The sequence below is a fragment of the Gossypium hirsutum genome, chromosome D11 (genome assembly GCF_007990345.1).
Source record: "Gossypium hirsutum isolate 1008001.06 chromosome D11, Gossypium_hirsutum_v2.1, whole genome shotgun sequence".
NCBI lineage: Eukaryota > Viridiplantae > Streptophyta > Magnoliopsida > Malvales > Malvaceae > Gossypium > Gossypium hirsutum.
The window spans coordinates 3689873-3702672 of NC_053447.1; the positions used below are offsets into that span (position 1 = coordinate 3689873).

The following is a 12800-nucleotide window of genomic DNA, read 5'->3' on the forward strand; positions in this document are numbered from 1 at the left end:
GTGACAGCCCCACACAACAATTTTCTATAAAATTACACAAGGATGGTAACATTAAATATTTGTAAATTTTGAAGATATTGAATTAAGTATTTTTATATTAATTTATGGATTAATATTTAGTGTATTGAGAATATATATATTTTTATTTCACGAGTAATTTTAAAAAATTATTATGGTGTTTTTTTAAATATTTATTCTTTTAATGTTTTACTACACATTTATAAGAGATTAGTCAACCAGATAATCATATTTGTTAGGCATAAAAAAACTGCCAGATATTTTGAGGAAAAAAAGCCAAATATTTAGAGTTTTTCTACTAAGGTATCCGCATAATTATTTTAATATTTTAAAATTATGAAATAGATTTCAGATTCGCGTATTTATTATAATAAACCTTGAATTTGGATAATAAATTATCACAATTAATAGGACAAAAATGTAATTTGCTTTTTGAATTTATTCAAAAATATTTATTTAGTATTTAATTTTTTTATCTAGTTGATACTTGAACATGTTTTCCGTCACTTAGGTTAGCACTTCTGCACTAACGCTGTCAGTTTGTGCTGATGTAATATTGATAACCAATCTATAGTAATAGTGACAACCTCTAAATATGACACGTAACGAACATAAATTAAAAAAAATTTAAAAATATAAATTAATTTTAAAAAGTATAATTTTTTAGATAAATTCAAGTATCAGCTAGGTACTTTTTGGACAAATTTAAATACTTTTAGATAAATTCAAGAGCAAATTACATGTTAACTCTTAAAAAGTTAAAGTTATTCAATATATATATAATCATTCTTTCTGCACAATATTATGCCACATTTGAATGTTACACATTGTAATTCTGAATCCTAAAAAAATTTAAAATATTTATTAAATCTAAAACTGATTTGGCCATACCAATCAAAGATTACTTTACCCAATCGGGTCTCCCAAACAAATCCAACTAATTAATTTTAAAGAAATTGCCGTATAGGAAAAGGACTTTTCAATCGTGGCCGTTGAATTCATTCGATCGCGCAAGGCAAACGGTCCACCCAAATGCGGTAACACGATGCTTTTCATAGACCTAACTGCACCATCGTACTCCACCTATGAAGAGCGGAGATGTAACCCATAATACATTGCCACCTGTCCAATGGAGGGCAAATTCGCAAATCAAACGAAAATCAATTTGGCAGCTTTTTAAAAGGTCAATACGCCGTCGCTTTTTTCTCCCATTTCAGGGAGCGTTTTTAAAGTGAAGCCAACCCGCTCCCCTCTCTGTCTTGTCTCTGTTGTTCTTTCTCTCTTCACACTCTGAAGAAAGAAATTAAAAATTAAAAAAAAACCGAGTTTTTCTCGGGATTGATTTTTTAACTCTTTAAATCAATTCCAGTTCACTGATCACCGATACCCTGCATTTCTTTCCAGTAAGTTCAATTCTGTTCTTCTTCCATTTCGTTGTGAAAAAAGTTTTTAATTTTATTTTTGTTAAATTTCAGTTTAAGTTTTGTTCTTTTTTTCTTCTGTTTATAATATAGATTTTGAAATGGACCGACGAGGATGGCCATGGAAGAAGAAATCTTCCGAAAAGACTGGAACTGACAAGCAGGCGGTTGTATCTGATGGAACCAGTGCTTCTTTGTCTTCCTTAGCATCTCTTGGAGATCAGGTTTTTCTTTTTCTTTTTATTTTTCACTTGAAAAATGCTATAAAATGAAACCATTTATGGACCTTGTTCCTAATTGTTTAGAGTTTGGATTTTTTTTTGGCTGTTTACTGATAGGAAAAGTGTAAGAAGGTAAATTATGTTCAAATATCCATGGAATCTTACGTACATTTGACTGGGTTAGAGGATGAAGTTAAAAAGTTAAAGGATCAAGTTAGATTATGTGAGGATGAAGTAAAGAATTTGAAAGGGAAACTATCTGAAGCCGATACAGAGATCAAGTCTAAGGATGGTTTGATTAGTCAACATGCTAAAGTTGCTGAGGAAGCTGTTTCAGGTATGGGTTGGAAATTTTAATTTTCTCTTTAATCCTACCATTAAGAGTTATGATTTGAGAGCTTTCATGTACTTTTTAGGATGGGAAAAGGCGGATGCGGAAGCTTTTGCGTTGAAACGACAACTTGAAAATCTTACTCTCTTGAAGCTTTCGGTAGAGGATCGAGCAGCCCATTTAGATGGTGCGCTTAAGGAGTGTATGAGACAGGTAAGGAATGTGAAAGAGGAAAGTGAGCATAAATTTCATGATGTGGTTCTAGCCAAAACTATACAATGGGACAAAGTAAAGCTCGGTCTTGAAGCGAAAATAGCTGAATTAGATGAAGGGCTTTTGAGAGCAGCAGCTGAAAACCAAGCGCTTTCAAGCTCGTTGCATGAGCGGTCAAATTTGATAGTTCAGATTGAGGTAGAAAAATCTAAAGCAGAAGCTGAAATGGAACTTATTAAGGAAAACCTTATGTCACGTGAGAAGGAAATAAGCTCACTCAAGTATGAGTTACATATGGTTTCTAAGGAGCTCGAAATTCGCAACGAAGAAAAGAATATTAGTGTAAGATCTGCAGAAGCAGCAAACAAGCAACATTTAGCGAGTGTTCGCAAAATTGCTAAACTGGAGGCGGAGTGTCAAAGATTACGTGGCCTTGTTCGTAAGAGGTTGCCGGGGCCAGCTGCATTGGCCCAAATGAAGCAAGAAATTGATCATTTTGGCCGAGATTTTGGTGGACCTCAATCAAAAAGGAATGCGGTTAAGAATCCTAACCCGAATTTGTCTCCACAGATGGAATTTTCTGCTGGCAACTTGCTGCAATCCCAAAAAGAGATTGATTATCTTACTATGCGTTTGTTGGAGATGGAAGAGGAAACAAAGATGCTTAAAGAAGCCTTGGCCAGTCGCAATAGTGAACTGCAGGCTGCCAGAGACATGTGTGCTAAGACAAGTGTAAAGGTCAAGAGCTTAGAAGCACAAATACAGGCCCTTAATAATCAAACAAGCTCCCCTAAGTCAAGCATCGGGCACCGTGCCGGCGATCTTTCAAGTCAATATGCTAGCAATGCACCTAGTATCACTTCCATGTCTGAAGATGGGGTTGATGTTGAAGGACGCTCAGCTGAATCTTTGCTACCGGTGACCTCTGATATCTCTCATTTGGGGATGCAGAAGAGTAGCCATAAAGTTCACAAGCAAGAGAATCCCAATTGCTTGGAATTGATGGACGACTTTTTGGAGATGGAGAAGTTGGCATGTCTGCCAAATGATGCTGGTGGAGCTAATGATGTTTCAAGCCATCCAGGTAATTATGGGAATTATAGAGCAGAAGGTAATACATCACGCAATGCTGTCCAAGATCAGGACCTCTTCTCTGTGCAGGAGTTTGGTTTTAGTCCATCATCAAAGCAGGGTTCTTCAAGTGCAAGATCCTCAACAACGGAGCTTCAGCAGGATGTGGAAAATCTGCCCTTCCTAAAGCTTCGGTCGATGATTTCTTTGATATTTGAGTCTCAAACTAAGGACTTGAATTTGGGGAAGGTTTTGGAGGATATCAAATGTGCTATTCTGGAAATACAAGGTTCTCTGCCTCAGCACTGTTTATATGAAGGAGTTCAAGCAGGTCATGGTCCCTCTGATCCAAAGGATGTATCTGGACAGAGTTTGATATTCTTAGATGAAGAGAACATTACTAAGAAAAATTTGGCATCTGCAATATCTCAGATTCATCAGGTTGTACTATCTATTGGCAGAGAAGCAATGAGAGTTCAGGACCCTCCTACTGATGGCCATAGGCTAAGCAAAAAGTTAGATGACTTCTCTGCCTTTGTGGATAAATTTGTATTTGACAAGAAGGGTTTGGTTGACTTCATCTTAAGACTTTCTCATGTTTTTGCTGAAGCTGATCGACTGAATCTTGGTTTCCTGGGATATATGGATTATGATAGAAATGCCAGCGATAATCATTGCATAGACAAGGTTGCTTTGCTAGAGAATAAGGTTGTACAAGATAACCCATTGAAACATGCATGTGGCGGAGGGTGTCATCTTTGTCATTCCTGTCCTGATTCAGAGGTAATTAGAATCTCCGATCCAAGTTTTCAACCCAGTGCTACATCATGCTCATGCTTATTGAAAGAGTTGGAACAGCTGAAGTTGGATAAACAAAATATCACAGTGGATCTTGCAAGAAGCACCGAAGATCTTGAAAATGTTAAGTTGCTGCTGCAGGAAACAGAGAATGATCTAACTGAACTGAAGTTACAGTTGGCTTCCTCTCAAAATCTTCACAGTCTCGCTGAAACTCAGCTAAAATGTATGACTGAGTCTTACAAGTCACTGGAATTGCGTGCTCAAGAGTTAGAAGCTGAGGTAAACCTTCTGCAAGAAAAGTCAGCGAAGTTAGATGATGAACTACTAGAAGAAAAGCGTGGCCATCAGGATGCGCTGGCTAGATGCGAGGATCTTGAGGACAGAGTGCAAAGGTAAGTGATTAATTATTCATAATGCTTGATGATACAGTGAGCACATATAATCTTTAACAGGCAATCAATTGACCTAATAAAAAAAAGGGAATTTATTAAATCAATGAACTAAAAAGCACTCCAAAATGATAAACTACTATGTGGAAGTTGTTGGCTATTTTGATGTTGCACTGTAAGCTCCATCAGTTTTTTTTGTGTAGCATTATGTCTTCTAACATTCTCTAAATACTCTGATTCTGTTAAAGGAATGTGGCCTCCTTTTTCTGTCCGTCATCAGCAATAGGAGATTCTGAAATGAAGATGAAACAGGTATGTAGCATGATAGTAACTTCGTTGGAGAACCCACTCAAAGAAAATATTAATCAAGAAAGCAATAAAACGTATAATCAACTGATGGTTGTTCAGATATGCTGCTCTAACGCATCTAGGGGTGACTGATATGCTTTTCTCTTGCACATTTATTGTCTAGAATGTTTGTTATCCTCTCATCTCTAGGGCTGATTGCACTTTTTTCGCTTGTCCTATTTTTTTGTTCATCATCATATAAAGGCTGGAGATATCTTTTAATTGATTATAGTATTCCTTGATGCTCTCTGAATGACTGTTAACTTGAAAGCTTTAGCTGAAATTATCTTTCTCTCTCTTGGCAGGAAAGAGAGTTAAAAGACGCAGCACAAAAGCTTGCGGCATGCCAGGAGACCATATATCTTCTTGGGAGGCAGTTGCAATCTTTGCACCCTCAGACAGAGAACCACCAGACTCATCACAGCGACAAGCTGTCGGGTGAAAATTCTGCAGAAGGCAGACTGAATCATAGTGGTTCAAAGGCACAGGATATTCACCACATCGATGATTTTGATCGCATTGAGACAGACAGTGTAGCTTCTGCTGATGTGCAATCTGTGAGTGAGGATTCCTTGCATTATAGTCATTCCACACCAAGTCCCTTTGATAATGAGCCCAATCTTTCATCGAGTTCTTTGACGAGCTTGTCTCACCTCAGCCACAGGCGTACCAAATCTACATTCTCTGCTTCTACTCTTGAGCGAGAGAAACATTTACATAGTTTTGGTCGTCTTTTTTCATTGGAAGGGAAGAATGAGCAGTAGAATTGTGCCATCTAGCTTTTGTATAGATTTCCAGGTTTATGGGATATATGGTAGGCTCTGAATTTGCCATAGCAATTCGGCTGGCCCCATCTGTCCTAGATATTATTTCTTTCTCTTTTTCACTCAGAGTGCAGTTGGGGTTCTGATCGGAACTCGCAGATTGTAGAAATTATAGTAATGATGAAATGAAATGGCAGATCTATATGCCCTTATAATTAACTGCAATTCTCTCACAAAAAGATCTTGGCACTTACGAGTAATATCTGAGTAGGCAACTAATAATATTTTTCCCAGCTCCAAATCATATTTACTCGTTTGTATGTCAGTGGCTTGTGTGTTTTGTCTAGAGTTGTTCAACGGTTTGGTCCTCCGTCGCTGAAAAGATTTTGAAAGTTTGAATAAAAATACGAAGCTCGAATGACGATAAGTTGGTAACTTTTAAAATAGGCATAAGTGTAATTTTAGCCCTCAACATTTTTGAATTGTGTTAATTAACACCCAACATTTATACATTGTGTAATTTAGTTTTTTTGTAATTTTGTTTCTTTATAATATTAAGGGTTAATTTTAAAAGAATGAGAAAAAATTAAAATTATTATTAAAATATATTTTTAATATTTCATTATTTTTTTAATAGTAAAATGAATTTTTTGGGTGAATCAGGCCGACCCAAAAATAAACTTGGGCTTGAAATTTTTTTTGAAATTAGGCATCAACCCGGCCCAGCTTATACACACCTCTAGATTAGATTGGATTATTTTATGATTGGGTTATATTAGAGTTTTTTTGGGTTAATGTATATTTTGATTTCAGTTGGATGTTGAGTATTTGACTATTAGGTTCCCTATGGATATAGGGTTAGATTTATATAATACCTAATGGTTTATTAGACTTAAATATCCAAAATCGATAATTGATCAAATAAACATTTAGATATCCAAAATTAATAATTGATCAAATAAACATTTAAATTAATTAAGCAAACTAAATTAATTAATTAATTTTAGTTAAATTAATTCAGTTGTTTTTATTTATTTGGTTTAACTGATTTTTTGTTCACCCTTAAGCATAGAACAATTAAAAGAAACAATACAAAACAATTGTTTACGCTATTCATTAATCATTTCCTACATCAACAAGGCTTTAGATAAGGAATTCATTATTTAAATGTAATATATAAACACCAATATAATTTCTTAGGTGGTTAAATTGGAAAAAAAGTTCTTTCTAAATTTGTTCCAAGTAAAAATAATCGACCAATACATGTAAAAAAAAAATCAATGATAGAATCAACTAAGAATTTAATGGTGTGACTAAGCATTTCTTAGGGTGTTCAAAGATGATTCCACCATTACCAGTACTTGGAACAAGCTGCATATGAAGCTTAGGACAATGAGGATTCAAATTATAATTTCATTCCAATATACCTGTTCGATACAAAACCCTCAATTTCATCCCTACAACAAAGCTCATTTCCCCTTTAATTTCATCTTTCCTTATCCTTTCCAACACCCAATCATTAACATATGGTTGTTCTTCCCCACATTGAGCCCTGTTGAACTGCATTTCCACTAGCCTTTGCTTCTTTGGCCCAAGGTGCATTGCTTCCACAGCAGCACACGAAATTGGGTTATTGTGATTGTAATACAACGAGCTCTCGAAACTGTGTATGGACATCTCTAACATGCTGTTCCGATTCACGAACAACATGGTTACGTTCCATCTTGTCTCGGTTAAGAAACAGGATACGTTAAGGCCTGACATGGTGATTGAATGGATTTTGAGTATCAATTGTTGTTGGTGTTTTGGTTCATATATTGATTCTATGGTGACTGCAAATGTTAAAATGATCAGGCAAATGGCTATGCCAAGTATTACAAGTGCCAAAAGTAAGTTGCTTAAAAATGACTTTGTTTTAACCATACTGTTGGGATAAACTCGTGTAGGCACCAAACTAGTAAAATACAAAATGGAGAAAATCAAAACAAAGAAAACCCAAAACCCCGAAAGAAAAAACCCTTCAAACTGAAACACATAATTCTTTCTTAACTATGTTATTTTCTGTATCTAGGTCTAATTCAGAAGAAAAGCATAGAGGGATGAAATGGGGGGCATTAACGGTTTCACTGCTTATTTTGATTCAAATTGAGCTGTTTTTCTTTAAGAAAAGTCACGAGTCTTTGGAGAAGTCTTCTGGATTGGGTAAATTTCAATAATAGTCACCCAAATATTAATTTTAAATATATTTACCATATGTTTTCTTTAAAAAAACGTTGCGAGTTTTTGGATAAGTCTTCTGGATTGGGTAAATTTCAGTAATAGTCACCCAATTATTAATTTTAAATATATTTACTATATGTTTTTATTATATACTTAAATTAACTAAACCCAAATTACCCCCAAAGGCATACCCAACACAAAAACAAATTTCTTCTCATGATAAGAACAGGGCATGAATAATGACTATAGCATTAAAACCCAATTTCATAAAAGAATAACTAAATTTACCAAAACGCTAATATAGGCTGTTAAACATATAAAAATGGCCAATCTTTTGTACTATTCAATAGTAAATAAGCAGAAACAGTAACAAGAGCACTGATATGGGCCCACCTGACCTGGCATACAAACAGTTCTAGTCTAGCTTTATCTCACCATCAATCACAACTTTGCCGAAGAAGGTAGCATTTGGTATCACTTGCAAGATTATCAAGGTGATTTGATAATGTTACTATCATGATCATCACCTTAAAGCACAAAATTCCCAATTTTTTTGGCCCAAGTTCAAATTGCACTTGCATCCTATTTGTGATCAAATGAGCTTCATTTCGTTAGTTTTGTTTTTTGTTTTTGTCAATAAAAGTGAAGGGAGAAAAGGAAGAACAAATAACTAAAGCAACAAGCAAACCACTAATTAGAAGAAATCAAATTCAAGAGCCCAATATCAGGTGAAAAGAACCTGGATTTTCCCTTAAAATCTTTACAGTGCCCACTTGAGGGAAAAACTTACATACATGCTGTAAACAATTAAAGAAGCAAAACAAAATTAACAGTCATGCATACAGGTATATGTAACTACAATGAAGCAATTAAACAATTTCATCATCTTTCTTCAATCCCTGATCAATCACATCAAGTAAACTGTTTACAAATAAAATAGAAAGTTGCATATGTTTTCTTTCATTTCATAGGTTCACAATGAGCTACACAATCATCTACTGTTGTTAACAACTTAGCATATACTATTTAGCTACAATCAGTTCTCTTGAGGAAATGAGTTACAACTAAATCTAAGAAATAAGGTTGATACATCTAATATCCACATCCCTACATCTTCATCACAGTTCACACTGTCATCCATAATAGAAACCCAACAAATGAACTCCGATGGTAACCTACCATGATCATCATGTACATTCGTAACTGGAGGCCGGTTTTAGAGGTTGAGACATCCCATCAATCACACTCAACTCTCTTCTCAGCTTAACAATATGGGCTTGCACCTATCACGTGGTATAAACTGTCAAAAGATATTGTCTTTTGTCCCACAAGTTCATGAAAAATAAAATAGTAATATCAAAACATGCATGATTACACATAAAAGCCTGTAAGTCAGGCCGAAAGCTAATGGAGCAGACACACTATCAAGGCCAAGAGTGTGACTCAACAATTCATATTGACAGGACATGGGAAAGACAGACATCTACAAAAAAAGTAATGTTGAAAGATGCTTTAACCTGTACATTTGGCTAGACGTCTGTATAAGCAAACGGCATGCCTATTCATAACTAGTAGTATAAAAGCACGGAAAACGTCACAACAGCTCAACCAAGTTAATTCCTAATATGAAAAGCAATTAAGCCATTCCAACCTGCTGACGAGCTGAGGCAAGTTTCAACAATTCATCTGCCTCTGAGAAATTCAAAAACCACTGACTGAGTGGATGATCCTTGGTATCGCCCCTTCCCTTCTCATTTGTATTTTCAACTGGTGCTGCAGAAACAAACGAACCAATCTTAAAGAAAATTTTCGACGAACAAATGTCCAAAAAGAAGGCAGAACCAATAAATTTACCCAGAACAGGCAAACTAAACCCAGCAGGCATCCGCGGCACAACAACAGCTGGATGATTTGCACACGAGCAAAGAAACACTCAGAAGGATCTGGAAAACAATCTCATTGTATGATTCCATAACGACAGGTTTCTTGGTAGACTGTGGGCCAGATTCATCTTCAGGATACAACTTCAACATGTGATACCTACAAATACAGAGCCTAGTTAGTAAACAAGGCATCAAATCAAGTGAGCAACCAAATAAACAACTCACAAATCCAAATGCTTGTCACAAACATCACTATGGAAGAAAATGCTAATGCCAATTTCAAATTCACCCCAACCACATTCTGATAACTCAAAAGGTGGTGCTTCAACAATTCTTGTAGGGTTATTGAAACTGGGATGAAGTTGAAATACAACATGCTTTATCACTGCTCCAAGATCTTCATTTGTTGCCCCACGCACGTAAACAGTCCACTTATGTGATTGCGACCTAATCGAAGGAGATCAATCTGTTTAGTATTATTAAACAAGATTAAAACCCGGGGGGGTGATGTTTATTTAATGAAAAACATACTTACTCACTAGCCTTTCGACCGAGATAAAAAGCAATAGTTCCATAAACAATTGGAACACAAACCTCAATATCTTTAACTCTCTTGTTTGTACCCTAGAAAATGATCAGAAAACAAAACAAACAATGTCATTATAATGGAGATAGAGCTCAACAGGAAAGGAAAAATCTTTCTAAGCAATAAGCAAATCAAATGGCAGTTACAACATTTCCCAGTTATTGTTTTCGAATGTTTAAAGCAGAATTATCGTTTTTCTTACTTAGGAATAGTAAATTCAGTTCTCATGGACTTATTAAAAACCTCACAGAAAAAGAATGCAGCATTAAACGACAGCTACTACTTCCTACTATGCAAATGGAATAATTTTACCAAAAACTTAAAGAAGCCAAAAGAAAAAAATTGGAACGTTGTTTTAGTAGGAAATGCAGATAAATGCCACGAAAAACAATTGAAGAAGTTAAAATAGAGAACCTTTTTGTCGCTATCATCAGTGGTTTTGCTAAGTTTGATGATGCGCTGTGGCTTGGAAGCAGACCCACCATCCTCAACTTGCGCTTCGATAGCCGTCTGAGGCATTTCAGCAGACAGTTGAAGTGGGATCAAACCCAGAAGCGAAGGAAGGGTCGTTTTTCACCTTCAATTACGATAATTTAGGGATTTTTTTTGATCAATTCTGAGTTTGGGGGGGTTGGGGTTTTAGGTTTCTTTGGTGAGTCGAAACAATGGAGGAAAGAAAGAAGAAATTGTGGTTGTGGGCCGTTTTCCTTTCGTTATTCTTCCACGTCAGCAGCCATATGCGCAAAAGGAAATTATAAAATAATATTTTTAGATTCCCAAAATATCTTATTATTGTTTTATGGATAAAAAAATATCTTAAACATTTAATGGAATCAAATAAAAAAGTTATTTTAAAATTTTAATAGAACAAAAATATTTCTCCTATCAATCCAATACTGAGATGAAAGCTCTAATAGTTGTTTTAAACGATTCGGTATTGGCACTCAAGAATGGTAGATTTATTATTTAATCCCTAAAAATTTTATAAAATCACATTTTAGTGTAATGATAAAATTACATTTTAATTTTATAAAATTATGATTTATCCCTGTTAAGAAAAGAAGCTTAAAGAATTGAATGAATAACTGTTAATTCCTTCAAGTAAAAGATGCAGTAAATATATACAGAAAATGTAACTAATCTTATAACTAATTACATACTGTTACTTAATTTCTAACTAACTATACACAAATACTGGTACAACAGTTTTACACTCTCAACATGCCCCCTCAAGTTGGAGGATGAAAAATGTCTTTCATTCCCAACTTGGCCACTAAGTATTTGTGCTGAGGAATGCTTAATCCTTTAGTGAGTAAATCTGCCATTTGCTCATTTGTTGAGATGTGCTTTGTTTCCACGTCACCTTTTTGAATTTTCTCTCGAATAAAGTGACAATCTATCTCAATGTGCTTTGTTCTTTCATGGAAGACCGAATTTGAAGCTATTTGAAGGGCAGCTTGATTATCACAATGTAACAACATCGGTTTTGAAATTTTGACTCCCAACTTAGCTAATAAACCTTTTAACCAGACTAGCTTTGCAACTGTGTTGGCCATACTTCTGTATTCTGCTTCTGCAGATGATCTAGATATTGTGTTCTGTTTCTTGGATTTCCAGGAAATCAAAGAATTTCCCAGTTTGACACAATATCCTGTAACTGACTTTCTAGTCATGTTGCATGAAGCCCAATCAGAGTCACAATATGCATGTAGATCTGTCGTTCCTTCTGCTGTAAGAAAAATACCTTTACCCTGATTCTTCTTGATGTATCTCACAATACGCAAAGCATCCTCATAATGTTCCTTCTTCGGGATCTGCATAAACTGACTAAGGTGATGTACTCCAAATGCAATATCTGGTCTAGTATTGGTGAGATATAGGAGTCTTCCTATTAATCTTTGATATATACTTGCATCTTCTAATTTTGTATCTGCATCGTGTATGTCTAGTGCTGCATCATATTCCAGACTTGTCATTTTTAAATTTTGCTCCAATGGTGTATTTGAAGGCTTTGCATTTGTCAAACCAAGATCATTAATAAGTTCAAGAGCATATTTTCTCTGATTCATAATCATACCCTATTTAGATCTTGCTATTTCTATGCCAAGAAAATACTTGAGAGTACCCAAATTCTTCATTTTGAAATTCTGAGGAAGAGTTGCTTGTAAGTCTTCAATTAAGGATTTGTCATTCCCAGTGATCAAGAGATCATCAACATAAATGAGCAAAATAACAACTTTGCTACCAGACGATTTGATGAACATAGAGTAGTCATGCTTACTTTGAACATAACCGGTGTTGATGAGAGCCTCACTGAGCTTCAAATTCCATTGTCTTGAAGCCTGTTTTAATCCATAAAGGGATTTGAGCAGTCTACATACATGATTGCCCCCTGGAGTGCCAAATCCCTGAGGTAAGTGCATGTAAACTTCTTCATGAAGGTCACCTTGAAGAAATGCATTATAGACATCCATTTGAATGAGAGGCCAGTCAAATAAAGCAACAAGAGCAATAACAATTCGGACTGTAACCTG

The 12800-nt window shown here is 35.3% G+C and overlaps 2 protein-coding genes across 2 annotated transcripts; one reads left to right on the plus strand and one right to left on the minus strand.

Moving 5' to 3' along the window:
• Positions 1 to 1227: 1227 nt before the first annotated feature.
• On the plus strand, positions 1228 to 5796 carry LOC107912032 (filament-like plant protein 5). Its single transcript, XM_016840065.2, has 6 exons — positions 1228 to 1421; positions 1533 to 1663; positions 1778 to 1997; positions 2077 to 4468; positions 4714 to 4777; positions 5119 to 5796. The coding sequence occupies exons 2-6, from the start codon at positions 1541 to 1543 to the stop codon at positions 5575 to 5577; spliced, it is 3258 nt and encodes a 1085-aa protein (XP_016695554.2). The 5' UTR covers positions 1228 to 1421; positions 1533 to 1540; the 3' UTR covers positions 5578 to 5796.
• A 2870-nt stretch (positions 5797 to 8666) lies between these two features.
• On the minus strand, positions 8667 to 10993 carry LOC107912031 (transcription initiation factor TFIID subunit 14b). The gene is given in 8 exon segments (XM_016840060.2): positions 8667 to 9080; positions 9449 to 9570; positions 9652 to 9711; positions 9714 to 9749; positions 9752 to 9837; positions 9906 to 10127; positions 10216 to 10304; positions 10681 to 10993. Coding segments are annotated over 8 exon segments (816 nt in total). The 5' UTR covers positions 10786 to 10993; the 3' UTR covers positions 8667 to 8984.
• Between the last annotated feature and the right edge of the window lie 1807 nt (positions 10994 to 12800).

What these genes read in the sequence shown, in the direction of transcription:
- LOC107912032 (XM_016840065.2), top strand. Translation starts at nt 1,541, where the DNA reads ATGGACCGACGAGGATGGCCATGGAAGAAGAAATCTTCCGAAAAGACT. An exon ending in CTTGAGGACAGAGTGCAAAG is followed by an intron (nt 4,469 to 4,713) that starts GTAAGTGATTAA and finishes ATTCTGTTAAAG; the next exon opens with GAATGTGGCCTCCTTTTTCT. An exon ending in CTGAAATGAAGATGAAACAG is followed by an intron (nt 4,778 to 5,118) that starts GTATGTAGCATG and finishes CTCTCTTGGCAG; the next exon opens with GAAAGAGAGTTAAAAGACGC.